This window comes from Pelobates fuscus, chromosome 1 (genome assembly GCF_036172605.1).
Source record: "Pelobates fuscus isolate aPelFus1 chromosome 1, aPelFus1.pri, whole genome shotgun sequence".
Lineage (NCBI taxonomy): Eukaryota > Metazoa > Chordata > Amphibia > Anura > Pelobatidae > Pelobates > Pelobates fuscus.
In genome coordinates, this window is record NC_086317.1 from 104,258,534 (window position 1) to 104,273,110 (window position 14,577).

The following is a 14,577-nucleotide window of genomic DNA, read 5'->3' on the forward strand; positions in this document are numbered from 1 at the left end:
CAACACTGCCATTCAGTGTCTCCTCCCTCTGCATGCAGACACTGAACTTTCCTCACAGAGATGTATTGATTCAATTAATCTCTGAAGAGATGCTGATTGGCCAGGGCTGTGTTGGACTTGTGCTGGCTCTGTCCCTGATCTGCCTCCTTAACAGTCTCAGCCAATCCTATGGGGAAGCATTGTGATGATGTCAGCAGATAGATGAAGACAGGGGCAGAGCCAGGAGCTGCAGACTTGTATTAAAGTAAGATTTTACTATATTTAGGGAGCCAAAGGGGGAGGGGGGGGGCAGGGGGCAGGGGAGTAGATGGTGGTTTTAACACTATAGGGTCAGGCATACATGTTTTGCGTTCCTGACCCTATAGTGCTCCTTTAAAAAGAAACCGGAGATGTAGAAAATGAAAGAAAATTCACAATTGTAAAATTCGCAAATTAAGGTTTAGGTGGTGGTAACAATTTATATGAACCATATTGACCGCTTCCCATTGCTTAGGGTCAGTGCATTATATACTGTGGAATGTTCACGAACAACCACATCCTTCTGATTACCTGCAGTTATGGCCATCTGCAGGGTGCAACTTTTGATAAAATAGAGATATAATAACCAAATATAAAATCAGTTCTCTTAACCCCTTAAGGACGGCGGGTTTGCTATGCTGTCCTTGGGGACCCAGCTCTAAACGCCAGCAGGCAGCATAGTACGTCCCCGCCGTGCAGGGGACTTACCTGCTCGCCGGCGATCGCGACGGGGCGAACTTGTCATCCCAGGCAGTCCCCCTATGTCTGATCGGGCCCTTCTGGGCCATGTGATTGTGAGGACCTCGCGATCACATGGACGGAATAGCCGTCCATAGCCGTTCCAGCAGGGGGACTGCCTGGAATGACAAGTAGTCCCCCTGCTACCTGTAATAAAGTTTAATAAAGGTTTAAAACAGTGTAAAATAAAATATATACTTGGATATATATGTGTATGTGTATATATTCACATACATACACTGTGTAATACACTGCATTTTATACACACACTACACTAACACACTGCATTCTATAAACACACTACACAAACACACTGCATTCACTGTACAGACACTACACAAACACACACAGTATATAATGCAGTGTTTATATAATGCACTGTGTGTGTGTGTGTGTGTGTGTGTGTGTGTGTGTGTGTTTGTAAGTATGTAATTTGGGGGGAGGGGGCAATTTTGTAAAAAAAAAAAAATTACAAAATATTTATTTTTATTTTTTTGTCGCCCCTCCCTGCTTCTTACTTTGCCATGGAGGGGGATATGGCATTCACTGGTGGTCCAGTGGCATAGAAAGTACAGAGGGGGCCTGCAGCGAGCGCTTACTGACTTTCCCAGGAACTCCCCTGTCTAACTCTCTCGTGGCCAGCGCGCTGCACGGAGCGTTGCCATGGTAACCTGTGGCGACGCTCTGAGGGCTGTGGGACTCGCAAGATTTACACAGGGAGCTGCTGGGGAGGTAAGTAAGCGCTTGCTGCTGGCCCCCCGGACCGCCGGGCTTGTAATGGGCCCGGCGGTCCTGGCATATATTATCGGCAATATCGGGTATCTCTACCGATATTGCCGAAAATACTGAATATCGGCCGATATCAGCCAAACCGATAATCTGTTGATCCCTACGGTGTAAGTGTATCACGGTTGAGAAATAAAATCTTCAATGCTTTGGAGTGCAGCTATACTTTTTTATTTTTTGGATACTCTTGAGCCCTGGCTGGCACCTGGCAATTTTCCTGAAATATTACAGCTTGAGTGCAGGGACATTCTTTAATATATTAATATAAATATAAATAAATATGTGTATGTTTGTGTATGTGTATGTGTATATGTATGTATATATATATATATATATATATATATATATATATATATATATATATATATATATATATATTGTGTAATTTCGTTCTAACTGTATTTGGAAATTAATATATAGTTATCAAAATACACTTAATATATCTATATACATAAATATATTTATCACTATATATAATTAAATTTTTTTTATATTTTCTCAAGACTTGAAAAAAAGTATTTTACAGACTGAAACGTTGTGTGAATTTGTAATTGCTCAATAAAGCAACAGATGAAATTTACCTTGAAAGACTAATGAGTGCTCTCTACTGGTATCGTATACAATTTGGTTGGAGACAGCACCGGAGCATTAAAAGACCGGGAGTATTGAGTGCTGGGACCTGAGACGTGTGTGTATATATATATGTATATATGTATATGTATATATGTATGTATATATATATATATATATATATATATATATATATATATATATATATATATATATATATATATATATGTCATTTTATTAAGAAGTCCAGAGAATTTAATTTGCTAGCACTATATTTAACCCTGTAACTTTCCAAGACAGCATAAAACCTGTACATGGGGGGTATTGTTTTACTCGGAAGACTTTGCTGAACACAAATATTAGTGTTTCAAAACGGTAAAATGTATTACAATGATGATATCATCAGTAAAAATGCAGTATTTTGCATTTTTCTCTCACAAACAGCACTTACACTGACATAATTTGTTGTGATACGTTTTACACTAATATTTGTGTTCAGCGAAGTCTCTGGAGTATAACATTACCCTTCATGTACAGGTTTTATGGTGTTTTCAGAAGTCAGAGTCAAATATAAGGCTTGTATTTCAGTTTTTTCACATTGGTTACGTTGCTTTTGAGAATGAGGAATGAGAATTACCTCTATGATGGCATACCATTTGCAAAAGTAAACAACCCAAAGTATTGCACATGGGGTATGTCCAGTTTAGTAGCCACTTAGTCACAACCAACACTGGCCAAAATTGACGTTCAATTTAGTTTTTTGCATTTTTCACACAGAAATATTAATGCAAAATTTGGCTAGTGTTTGTGACTAAGTGGCTACTAAAAAAAAAAACTGGACATACCCCATTTGCAATTCATTGGCTTGTGTACTATTGCAAATGGTATGCCATCATGGGGCTAATTCTCATTCCTAGGGTAACCATACGGTCTATGTGTATTTTATTGCAGTAAAAGTGAACAGTATTATGACATTCACAGTTAAAATGTCATGCAGAACTAAAATAAAATAAAATGTCTTAATTTCTCACATTTATATTTTATTCATATAAAATTGTTTCATAGCAAAATATTTGATGTTAAATGAAACAAAAAAGGTTGTTTTTTTAGTAGGGGTGAAAACTCAGGTCCCTGACTTTTTTTGTTTTTGCAGGTATGTGTGGGACATAGGAGTATGCTGAAAACTTTGTATTATGGCCAAAATTGAATTACCGTATATACTCGAGTATAAGCAGAGTTTTTCAGCACATTTCTTGTGCTGAAAAACCCCAACTCGGCTTATACTCGAGTCAATAGTCTGTATTATGGCAATTTGCATTGCCATAATACAGACAGGGGGGAGAGGGGGTCTGTCAGAGCTGTAACTTACCTGTCCTGCAGCTCCTGTCAGCTCTCTCCACCTCCGCGCCGTCCGTTCAGCACCTCGGTCAGCTCCCAGTGTAAATCTCGCGAGAGCCGTGGCTCTCGCGAGACTTACACTGGGAGCTGACAGAGGGAGCTGCACGGACGGCGCGGAGGAGGAGAGAGCTGACAGGTAAGTTACAGCTCTGACAGACCCCCTCTCCCCCCCACTGAACTACCAATGCTGGACCACCAGGGAAGGAGAGCCCCCCTCCCTGCCATGTATCAAGCAGGGAGGGGGGATTAAAAAAATATATAGTAATAATAATAATAAAAAATAATTAAATGAAATAATAAATAATACAAAAATAATACAAAAATAATAATTAAATTAAATAAAAAATAATAATAATAATAAATAATAATAAAAAATGCCCACCCCCCACCAAGGCTCTGCAACACACACACACACACACACACACACACACACACACACACATACATACACACACACACACACACGCTGCACTCATACACACACACACGCTGCACTCATACACACACACACACGCTGCACTCATACACACACACACGCTGCACTCATACACACACACACACGCTGCACTCATACACACACACACACGCTGCACTCATACACACACACACGCTGCACTCATACACACACACACGCTGCACTCATACACACACACACGCTGCACTCATACACACACACACGCTGCACTCATACACACACACACGCTGCACTCATACACACACACACGCTGCACTCATACACACACACACGCTGCACTCATACACACACACGCTGCACTCATACACACACACGCTGCACTCATACACACACACACGCTGCACTCATACACACACACACGCTGCACTCATACACACACACACGCTGCACTCATACACACACACACGCTGCACTCATACACACACACACGCTGCACTCATACACACACACACGCTGCACTCATACACACACACACACGCTGCACTCATACACTCACGCTGTAAATAAATATTCAATTAATATATTTTTTTTAGGATCTAATTTTATTTAGAAATTTACCAGTAGCTGCTGCATTTCCCACCCTAGTCTTATACTCGAGTCAATAAGTTTTCCCAGTTTTTTGGGGTAAAATTAGGGGCCTCGGCTTATATTCGGGTCGGCTTATACTCGAGTATATGTGGTATTAAAATTTTAGTTGGAGGTTTTCCACACCAGCTATATGTGGCCGTACAACCTCAGATGCAACATCCTCATTTAAGGAACACTATAATTTGAGTTTGGCTGAAAAGCCTGCCAAAAATATAGTTACATAGTTACGTAGGCTGAAAAAGAGAATTCCACATCCTTATTGTTCTTACAGTAAAAAAAACTGCACTTTGCCTTAGACAAAATCTTCTTTCTTCCAGTCTAAAAGCATGACCTCGTGTCCTATATAATGTCCGGTTTGTGAATAGATTTCGACACAATGGTTTGTATTGGCCACGGATATATTTGTATAATGTTATCATATCCCCTCTGACTCCACGTTTTTCTAAACTAAAGAGGTTTAAATTTGTTAACATTTCTTCATAGCTGAAATGTTCCATTACTTTTATTAATTTTGTAGCCTGCCTCTGCACTCCTTCCAGTGCCATAATATCCTACTTTAGAACAGGTGCTCAAAATTGCACAGTATATTCATGGTATGGTCTTACCAGTGATCTATAAAGAGGCAAAACGATATTCTCATCCCGAGAATTAATGCCCTTTTTCATGAATGACAATACCTTACTGGCCTTAGCCACTGCTGATTGACATTGCACATTGTTGCAAAGTTTGTTGTCTATAACAATTCCAAAGTCCTTCTTCTGTATTGTTATCCCTAATTCGCTTCCATTAAGGGTATAAGTTGCTTGTGCACTTTTGATCCCAAAGTGCATTACTTTGCATTTTTCTACATTAAATTTCATCTGCCATTTGAGTGCCCAGTCCCCCAGTCTATTTAAATCCCTCTGCAGCAAAGTAATATCTTGCTCACATTGTATTATTTTACAGAGTTTTGTGTCCTTATGCCTATCCCACGCATGCTTAAACTCCTACCACTTCAGCTGGAAGGCTAGTCCATGCATCCATTACCCTCTCAGTAAAGTAATACTTCTTGATATTATTTTTAAACCTTTGCCCCTCTAATTTAAGACTGTCCTCTTGTTGTGGTAGTTTTTCTTCTTTTAAATATAGTCTCCTCCTTTACTGTATTGATTCCCTTTATGTATTTAAATGTTTCTATCATAACCCCCCCTGTCTCGTCTTTCCTCCAAGCTATACATGTTAAGTTCCATAAACCTTTCCTGGTAAGTTTTATCCTGCAATTCATGAACCAGTTTAGTAGCCCTTCTCTGAACTCTCTCTTTAGTAGCAATATCCTTCTGTAGATACGGTCTCCAGTACTGCGTACAATACTCCAAGTAAGGTCTCACCAGTGTTCTGTACAATGGCATGAGCACGTCTCTTTCTACTGCTAATATCTCTCCCTATACAACCAAGCATTCTGCTAGCATTTCCTGCTGCTCTATTACATTGTCTTCCTACCTTTAAAGGACCACTGTAGGCACCCAGACCACTTCAGCACAATTAAGTGGTCTGGGTGCCAGGTCCATCTAGGGTTAACACTGCAGCTGTAAACATAGCAGTTTCAGAGAAACTGCTATGTTTACATTAGGGTTAATCCAGCCTCTAGTGGCTGTCTCATTGACAGCTGCTAGAGCCGCTTCCGCTCTTCTCACTGTGTTTCACAGTTAGAAGATGCTGACATCCATAGGAAAGCATTGAGGAATGCTTTCCTATGGACTGATTGAATGCATTCGGCGGATGATGTTGGAAGAGGCAGGAGAGTCCCCAGCGCCGAGGGAGCCCAGCGCTGGAGAAAGGTAGGCGTTTAACCCCTTGAGCCCGGCGGGAGGTGGGCCATGAGGGTGGGGAGGACCTATTAATACTATAGTGCTAGGAAAACAAGTTTGTTTTCCTGACACTATAGTGGTCCTTTAAGTCATCTGAAATAATTACTCCTAAATCCCTTTCCTCAGATGTTGAGGTTAGTAGGGTATCAAATATTTTATACTCTGCCCAAGGTGCATTGTATTGCACTTATCCACATTAAATGTCTGTTGCCACAGCTCTTTTTCTAATTTATCTAAATCATTTGCCTTTTGGCTTATCCCTCCTGGAACATCAACCCAGTTGCAAACTTGCAAATTCACAAAGGCATATCTTACCTTCAAGACCTGCAATATCACCAATACAAATATTAAAGAGAATAGGTCCAAGTACAGATCCCTGAGGTACCCCACTGGTAACTAGATCTTGATTCGAATATAGTCTGATTACAACCCTCTGTTGCCTGTCATTTAGCGACTGCCTAACCCATTCAACAATATTGGAATCCAAACTTAAAGATTGCAGTTTATTGATGACCCTTCAATGTGGAACAGTGTCAAAAGCCTTACTGCAATCTAGGTAAGCAATGTCTACTGCACCACCCTTACCTATTATTTTAGTTACCCAATCAAAAAAATGAATAAGATTATTTTGGCATTTTTCTCCCTGAAGTAAACCCATGTTGTCTCTGATCTTGAAATCCATGTGATTTTAGATGTTCAACAATCCTATCCTTTAACATGGTTTCCATCACTTTCCCCACTACTGAAGTAAGGCTTACTGACATATCGTTGCCCGACTCCTCCCTATTACCTTTCTTGTGAATGGCTACAACATTCGCTAATTTCCAATCTTCTGGGACTACTCCTGTTAATGATTGGTTAAATAAATCCTTTAACGGTTTTGTTAGTACACCACTTAGCTCTTTTAATAACTTTGGGTTTATCGCATCAGGTCCCATCGATTTATTTGTCTTTACTTTTGACAGTTGAAATAGAACATCTTCCTCTGTAAACTCATAAGTAACAAATGACCCAATGTCCTTTTTCTTAACTGAGGTCCCTTGCCTTCATTTTCATCTGTAAATACTGAACAAAAATATTAATTGAGGCAGTCAGCTAGACCTTTATCCTCTTCTACATACCTTCCTTATTTTGTTTTTAATCTAACAAATCCTTTTTTACTTTCCTTTTCTCATTTATGTATCTACAAAATGTTTTATCCCCCTTTTTTCTGACTGTGCTATTTTCTCTTCTGTGTGTGCTTTGGGGAGGCTTTTATAACTTGCTTAGCCTCTTTCTGCCTAATCTTATAGATCTGTCTGTCTTCCTCACTCTGTATTTTTTTTTTTTTTATATTTTGGCCACCTCTGCAGAGTACCACAGCCTAATGGAATTTTCTGTTGCTTTTAGTAGTGCAACTTTTAAATAATCCCATTTCTCCTGGACTCCATTTAAACTGCTCCAATCTGATAAGGACTCATTTAGGCATATTCTAATTTTAGAAAAGTCTGTTTTTCTAAAATCTAAAACTTTAGTTTTTTTTGTGGACTCAGTCACACCTGTTCTTGTATTAAACCAACCTGACTGATCACTGTATCCTAAACTTTCACCTACAGTAATATCTGATACTAAATCAACATTTGTGAATACTAAATCTAGTATGGCCTCCTTACGAGTTGTTTCCTCAATGACTTGTTTTAGAGACAATCCCAGTAGAGAGTTTAGAATAAGTGTGCTCTTTTCAAGATCATTTATAAACATGTTAAATAGAAGGGGTCCCAGAACAGAACCCTGAGGGACACCACTTGCCACCTCTGTCCAGCGTGAAAATTTACACTTAATGACAACTCTTTGTACTCTATTTTTAAGCCAATGTTCTACCCAAGAACAAGCATTTTCATCTAGAACGATTTCTTTGAGTTTGAACACTAATCTATTGTGTGGAACTGTATCAAATGCCTTGGCAAAATCCAAATAGATCACATCCACTGCAACACTCTGCATTCCACGAAGAAGTAGAAGTATAGATCAATCGTGTGTGTGTGTGCGTGCAGAATGGCAGGGTTGGGCAAGGAGCCACCAATGACATAAGGTCCAGAGGGTTTACGTGTGCGGTAAACCACGCTCCCTGCTCCATCCGCAATGGGTTAGTATGTTAACAATAGACTTTAAGCTGATATTGGCGTTTTTTTAGTTTTTATTAGTGTATATAAAGACTTTAGGCCTTCCAGTATTGGAGTTTGTCATAGTTTTTTTTAACTTTAATTCGGAGGTTAGTTGACGAAAACACTCTAGTTACTGTATTTTGAACTAATTGCATATTGCAAGGGTGACATGATATAATTAGCTTCTAAAAGATCCATTGTTTAGGTGTTGTTTTTATCTAAAGCCTGCCTACATGATGCATTCTCTGACACGGAAATACGTGAAAAAATTAGTGTATTCTCATGAAGCTGTCTAACGGGGTTATTCACAAAAGTGAGAATTCAAGGTGAATTTAAAATTCAAGGTAAAAATTGTTGAACTGAAAACATGTTCTAAGTCAGTGGTGCTTTCAATGCCCATTAAGGCAGCTGCCTTAATTTTCTAACACCATCAAATGATCAGCATATCTAGTGCAATAGATGGGATGACTTTGCTAATGTCCCATACAAATGAGTGCAACTTGACAGTAAGTGGTCCAAGGATTCACTGGTCTTATAATATTCTTTCAACTATCATTTGCATTTGCGTGTATTAGTCTGGTCTGTTAACATCCACTACAACTATCAAAAAGTATGTGATGCATTTAAGTTCCATGAGCCACATAGCAAAGGCTCTTAATATTTTTCTACCAGCAATTGATGTATTTGGGCAATTTGTCCAGTAAACTGAACTGTTACATATATTTTAGCTGCAGTAGCCAGCCATTTTCAACCCAGATGAAATATTTTACACATGTATTTTCCTTTTGTTAAAGGGCAATTAGAGCATTTCAGGAAGTGCTTTATGTCGATCCCAGCTTCTGTCGAGCCAAGGAAATCCATTTACGACTTGGACTTATGTTCAAAGTAAACACTGACTTTGAGTCAAGTTTAAAGGTAAGTGATGAATTATTTTATGCTATGTTTTGCATACTATTTTCTGTCGATTTTAGAATATATTACAGTTTTACAATTTTCCCCTTCCTTGATACTTTTTAATAGTGAAATAAATAAAAAAAATTTATAGTTTACACTAAAAACTACAAAATGCCCCATATTGTGGTTTTTCTTTTTTTTCTTTTTAAATTTATTAGAAAATATTACATTTATAATTGCATCGTTCACGGAGTTAAGTGTTCAGTAGAATTCATCAACGTTTTTAAGCTAAATGGGCATTACAATTCTGAATGCGAAGTGCTGCAAGTGGCAGAAGGTTGTATCCCTGGTTTCACAGAGAAATAATGCAGAGGGAAAATTCAAACATTACCATAGTAATAACATTAGCAGGTTGACATCTGAATTTGGTCAACAGTTATTTACGTAGTGTGGTTTCAGTCCAAGGGTTACTTCAAGCACCATGATTACTTTAGTGATTTGCACTGGGCATTGTGCTTGGCAACTGTATGCTCTGTGTTTTGTTAAGAAACCGTGCACATATCGAAATATTTAGTGATTATGCCGCAGGTGTTACTTCTCCTCCAGCAATGTCCTTAGTCTGCCCAGTTCAAACCATTCTGGCTTCTTTCAGCCAATGAATGACCTGCGGGATTTGCATCTGACATCTGGAATTCTGCAGAAGTTGGATGTGCATCACCGGCCTTTAGAGAACTCTTATCTTAATTCATATTTGTCAAATATAGACAAATATATATATATATAGAGACAAATATATATATTTTTTCTTTTCATTATTCCTATGATTTACACTCTTCAAACCAGCCTTTACTAGTGATAGGGGGATAAGGATTGGGGGGAAAGAATTTGCTGTGGTTAATTGGTGCTTTAATTAATAATGAGCATCTGGCAGCTGTAATGTTGTAAGGTAAAATGTTAAACTCAATTATTCCTAAAATACATCCCTCTGAACCTTTCTAGTTTGTGATATGGTCATCCGATATCAGAGATGTTGACATCTCCAACAAATTTCAGGAAAAATTAGGAACATCATAGGTTTTTTTTTTTTTTTTTTTTTACTTCACAATAACACATTTACAGACATTTGTAATTTGTGACCTTCTCATGTTGCTAGAATAATTGTGGAATGATGAATTGAAATGTATTTATTACACCAATGCTCACTTGCTAAAAATGCCAGGATGTTGAAACCACTTTTTTTGTGAAATTTAGTAATACAGAGTTTATAGCTGCTTAAATTATGAAGTAGAACATTGTCATAGTTTGACTTGGGAGGTGATCATTATGTTTTATTTTTGGGAGAAAAGTGTGATGGGTAGAATTGGAATATATGGATGGTGGAACAGTTTGCCATGGGATGGTGGACAGTGGAATGTTGGGGAAAGATTGCTCATCTTATATGCCAGTTGTTCATAACCCCTCCTCAAATCTAGGTTTCCTTGTAATGCTACAATATATTTTCAAAATACTGATGTATAAAAGGGCTGAGAGAGGGTATAAATCCACAGTGCTTATTGGAGATTGGTAAGAAGAGGAACTGTATTCATCTTGAGTATTACTCCTGCCAACCAAAATATTCAGAAGTGTGTGCCATTTCTTGAGGACTTGGGAGATGGCTTTAAACAATGTGGAAGTAGAGTTTATATTCAATGCCCAGAAAGGCAGGTATACTTGGATAACAAATAATGTTGCCCATTGAGCGAAATTATTAAATTATCCCACACCATTTAGATGGTAGATGGTTACTTTATCCAAACAAAAAAAAAGTTTATTTTGTGTTTTTTTGTGGACAACTCTAGCATTTCCCATATGGTATGGTAACAAAGGTGGATAGTTGCCTGTTTTTCTTGGCCATCAACAAGGATAAGAGCTAAGGAATTAATAAAAGATTCTTTAAAAAAAAAAAAAAAAAGCTAAGGAATTGAATCTGTGAGAGCCATGCAGACCTGAAACCCACGTTTTAGAGATGCCAAAGACAAGGGAACCCTTTCAGAATCTTTTCCATAGTAAACGGACAACAGTACTGAAGGAGCCATTGAAAGTGTGTCCTTGTTGAAAAGATTTAATAATTTGGTGTTATCACATGCATTGTGGCCATGTACAAAAACAGCTTGAACAAGTTAGTAGTGTGTGCAGGTTTTAAGATCATTCAGTGGTTGAGTGTGTCTGCAAATGTTCTAAGCCAATTAATGACCTGAAAATCTGTAAAACATTGACCTAGCTAAAGCAGAATCAAGGTGGGATTCAGATAAGTGTAACTATTTGACTCCTTGCCAGGGGATTCATTGCACGCTATTAAACAGACTGTATTGGTTATGATGTTTAGTGTAGGCTTTTCAAGAGGTTAATTTTCCATTAAAGTCTGTGCGCCATAATACCTCAGTAGCATTACATCAGATATATCTTGTAGCAAGCCACAGTGTACCCTTAATTTAAAACTCTGATCGTACATAATTGGGTATGCGTGTGTTTATCTGGAGTGCAGTTGACAAATGGTGTTTGCATATTTGTGCATGTATCTCAAAATGTTCTGTTGTCAACTGACTTGAAAAAAATGTAATCTTGTTTTAAATTGCTCACCACTTCATTTGAGGGCAACTGATAATTTTTCAGTTATATGTTGGGAAATTAACTTATTGCCACCCATATTGCTTAACTATTACTTGACTTGACTGTGCACTTTTTCTTATGGTGTAAATGTGTTATATTGTATAATTGTATTTGTATGATATTTTAATTATTGTATTTTTAAGATAATCCTTTAATACATATAGGGAGATATATTATCTCTTTTTAGTTATTTATATGGACACTCATACCTGTAAAATAGTATTTGCACCTACAATACTGGAATAGGTCTGTAATCATCGAGCTATACTGAATTTTAATGTATCAGTTGATGTTCTTTCTTGACAAATTTCTTAATGAAAATATTGTATCTCATCTATTGCAATCCATGGATTGTCACTCTGTTGTATGATCCTGTTAAACATTTGTCTTGTGGATGATAGCATGTTTGACTTTTGAACTCTAATGGTAGTGTTTCACCAAATTACTTTTTTGTTAGGAATGGAGTTTTGACCTTGCCTAAGATGACTATTGTGACAAGGCTTACGTCACTTTACCAAATTTCTGAATATAAGCAAGGGCAGCAAATAGCGTGTCCAGCTACACGTCCTAGAGGCGTGACTAAGCAAAACCTAACAAAAAGTATCACTGCCGATTTGGGACCATTAGCGGCCCTCTTTTTTTCGGACTACTAAGCCTACTTTAGTGCAGCACAGTGATAAGGCTGCTTTTATTTTATTTTTGATTCTGAACATCACAAAGTGACCTTTGTATCTTCCTGGTGTCTGTTGGTGGGGATTATACCACTAGTGCCTTATACACAGATTAGTTTCACTTTGCCCTATTTACTATTGTGTTATCAGTCTCATCTGTTGGTTTTCCCTTAGTTTTACATAGTATATGTTCTCTGGAAGATATTGTCTATTCACCAAGGCAAGTAACAAGGGCACTTTTTCCCCCATGGTGTGTATTTTAACGCCTGTGCTTGTAAAAGAAGTCCACAGGCATCACTATGTAGGACACACACAATGTTCCTCTAATCATGTATCATATTTAAGGCATCATGGACGAAGTATTGTATTTTTGTTTCTTTCTTTTTGACCATGATAAATCCTTATTTTTTTTGCACCCTACATTGGGATGCCTGTGTATTTCTGTCTATATTGGTGGTTTGCGGATCCCTACCAGAGTGCTCCAACTTATTACCTACTTGTGTGCACTTTACCTATATTCAGTCTGTCTGGGCCATATATATAGCTTGATAATGTATATTCTCTTTCTCATGGAGTTTGATTTAACATTGCTTCTTGGATCAATTTTGCGTGTCAGTGGCAGATTTTGTTTTATATGTTGCCGCTTCTAATATAATTTTGTGCTGACATATTTGTAATTTCACGTGAACAGCTATTCTGAACACCATAACAATTACAATACACAGTAGTAAACAATAAGCACTACTGCTCACTGTGGCGATTATTGTGCCTGGAGTTGCCTAACCTCCTCTTCCAGTTGAAAATGAAATGATTTTCATCTTGCCACTCATTAGATATCACTAAAGCGGAAGTTCTATTTTTACATTAAATGTATCTATTTATTCTTATTTGGGTGGAATTCAATTACTGAGAGCATCAGGTGATTCTGTCAAACAATGAATTCTGGCCTGTGGAAAATGAAATGTATGCTTTAGCTATATATAGGGGCTGGACTGCAGCATACTGTACTTGTTGTTCTACTTAATTCCCTTTTAATAGTCTGTTCATATGAATGTCACTCGTGTAATGATTTAAATCTTAATCCCAATGAAAAATTGAATTTATATATTTGCTGTTATTCTGCTGTTGAATTGTTTTAATTGTACTTCATAGGGCTGCTCTGTTTCTGGTCTGTCTTTAGAGTTGTAGTGAAATGTGTGCTCATGAATATCACAGTAGAGGTTGTGCATGTGGGATTTGAGTGCTGCCAGACACCATTTAATATCTTTTTAACATGTTGCATAGGGTACATGATCCATGACTCATTGCTAGTGAAGGTCAATCCTCAGGCTGTAGTGAATGAGTGATTTAAGCAGATAGATATATAAATTTTTTTTCATTTTTTAATTTTCTTTTTTCATGTTGTACACAGAATACGTTCAAAATTGTTAAAATGTATCTGACATTCAAATATATAATTGTTGCATATTAGGACTACACTTTATGCAAGCTATCTTGTGAACAGATCTAAAGATACAATTTTATTTTAGATTGGTAATTTAGTTTTATACCGGAATTTGCAGAAGATGCACACTAATCATGGCAATATTAAAGGGACACTTTAGTCACCAAAATAACTTTAGCTTAATGAAGCAGTTTTGGTGTATAGATCTTGCAGTCCCACTGCTCAATTCTCTGCCATTTAGGAGTTAAATCACTTTCTTTATGCAGCCCATGTCACACCTTCATGTGACTTACACAGCCTTCCTAAGCACTTCCTGTAAAGTGAGATCATACTTCCTTCATTGCAAATTTTGTTT

The 14,577-nt window shown here is 37.7% G+C and overlaps 1 protein-coding gene across 2 annotated transcripts in view; it reads left to right on the plus strand.

The window, feature by feature from the left end:
* The window catches only part of KDM6A (lysine demethylase 6A), a 124,731-nt gene that overhangs the window by 51,496 nt on the left and 58,658 nt on the right, over positions 1–14,577 (plus strand). For both annotated transcript variants that reach the window (XM_063450144.1, XM_063450145.1), the window contains exon 6: positions 9,359–9,479. In XM_063450144.1, coding sequence (XP_063306214.1) covers positions 9,359–9,479 — 121 coding nt within the window. The remainder of the gene's footprint in view (positions 1–9,358; positions 9,480–14,577) is intronic.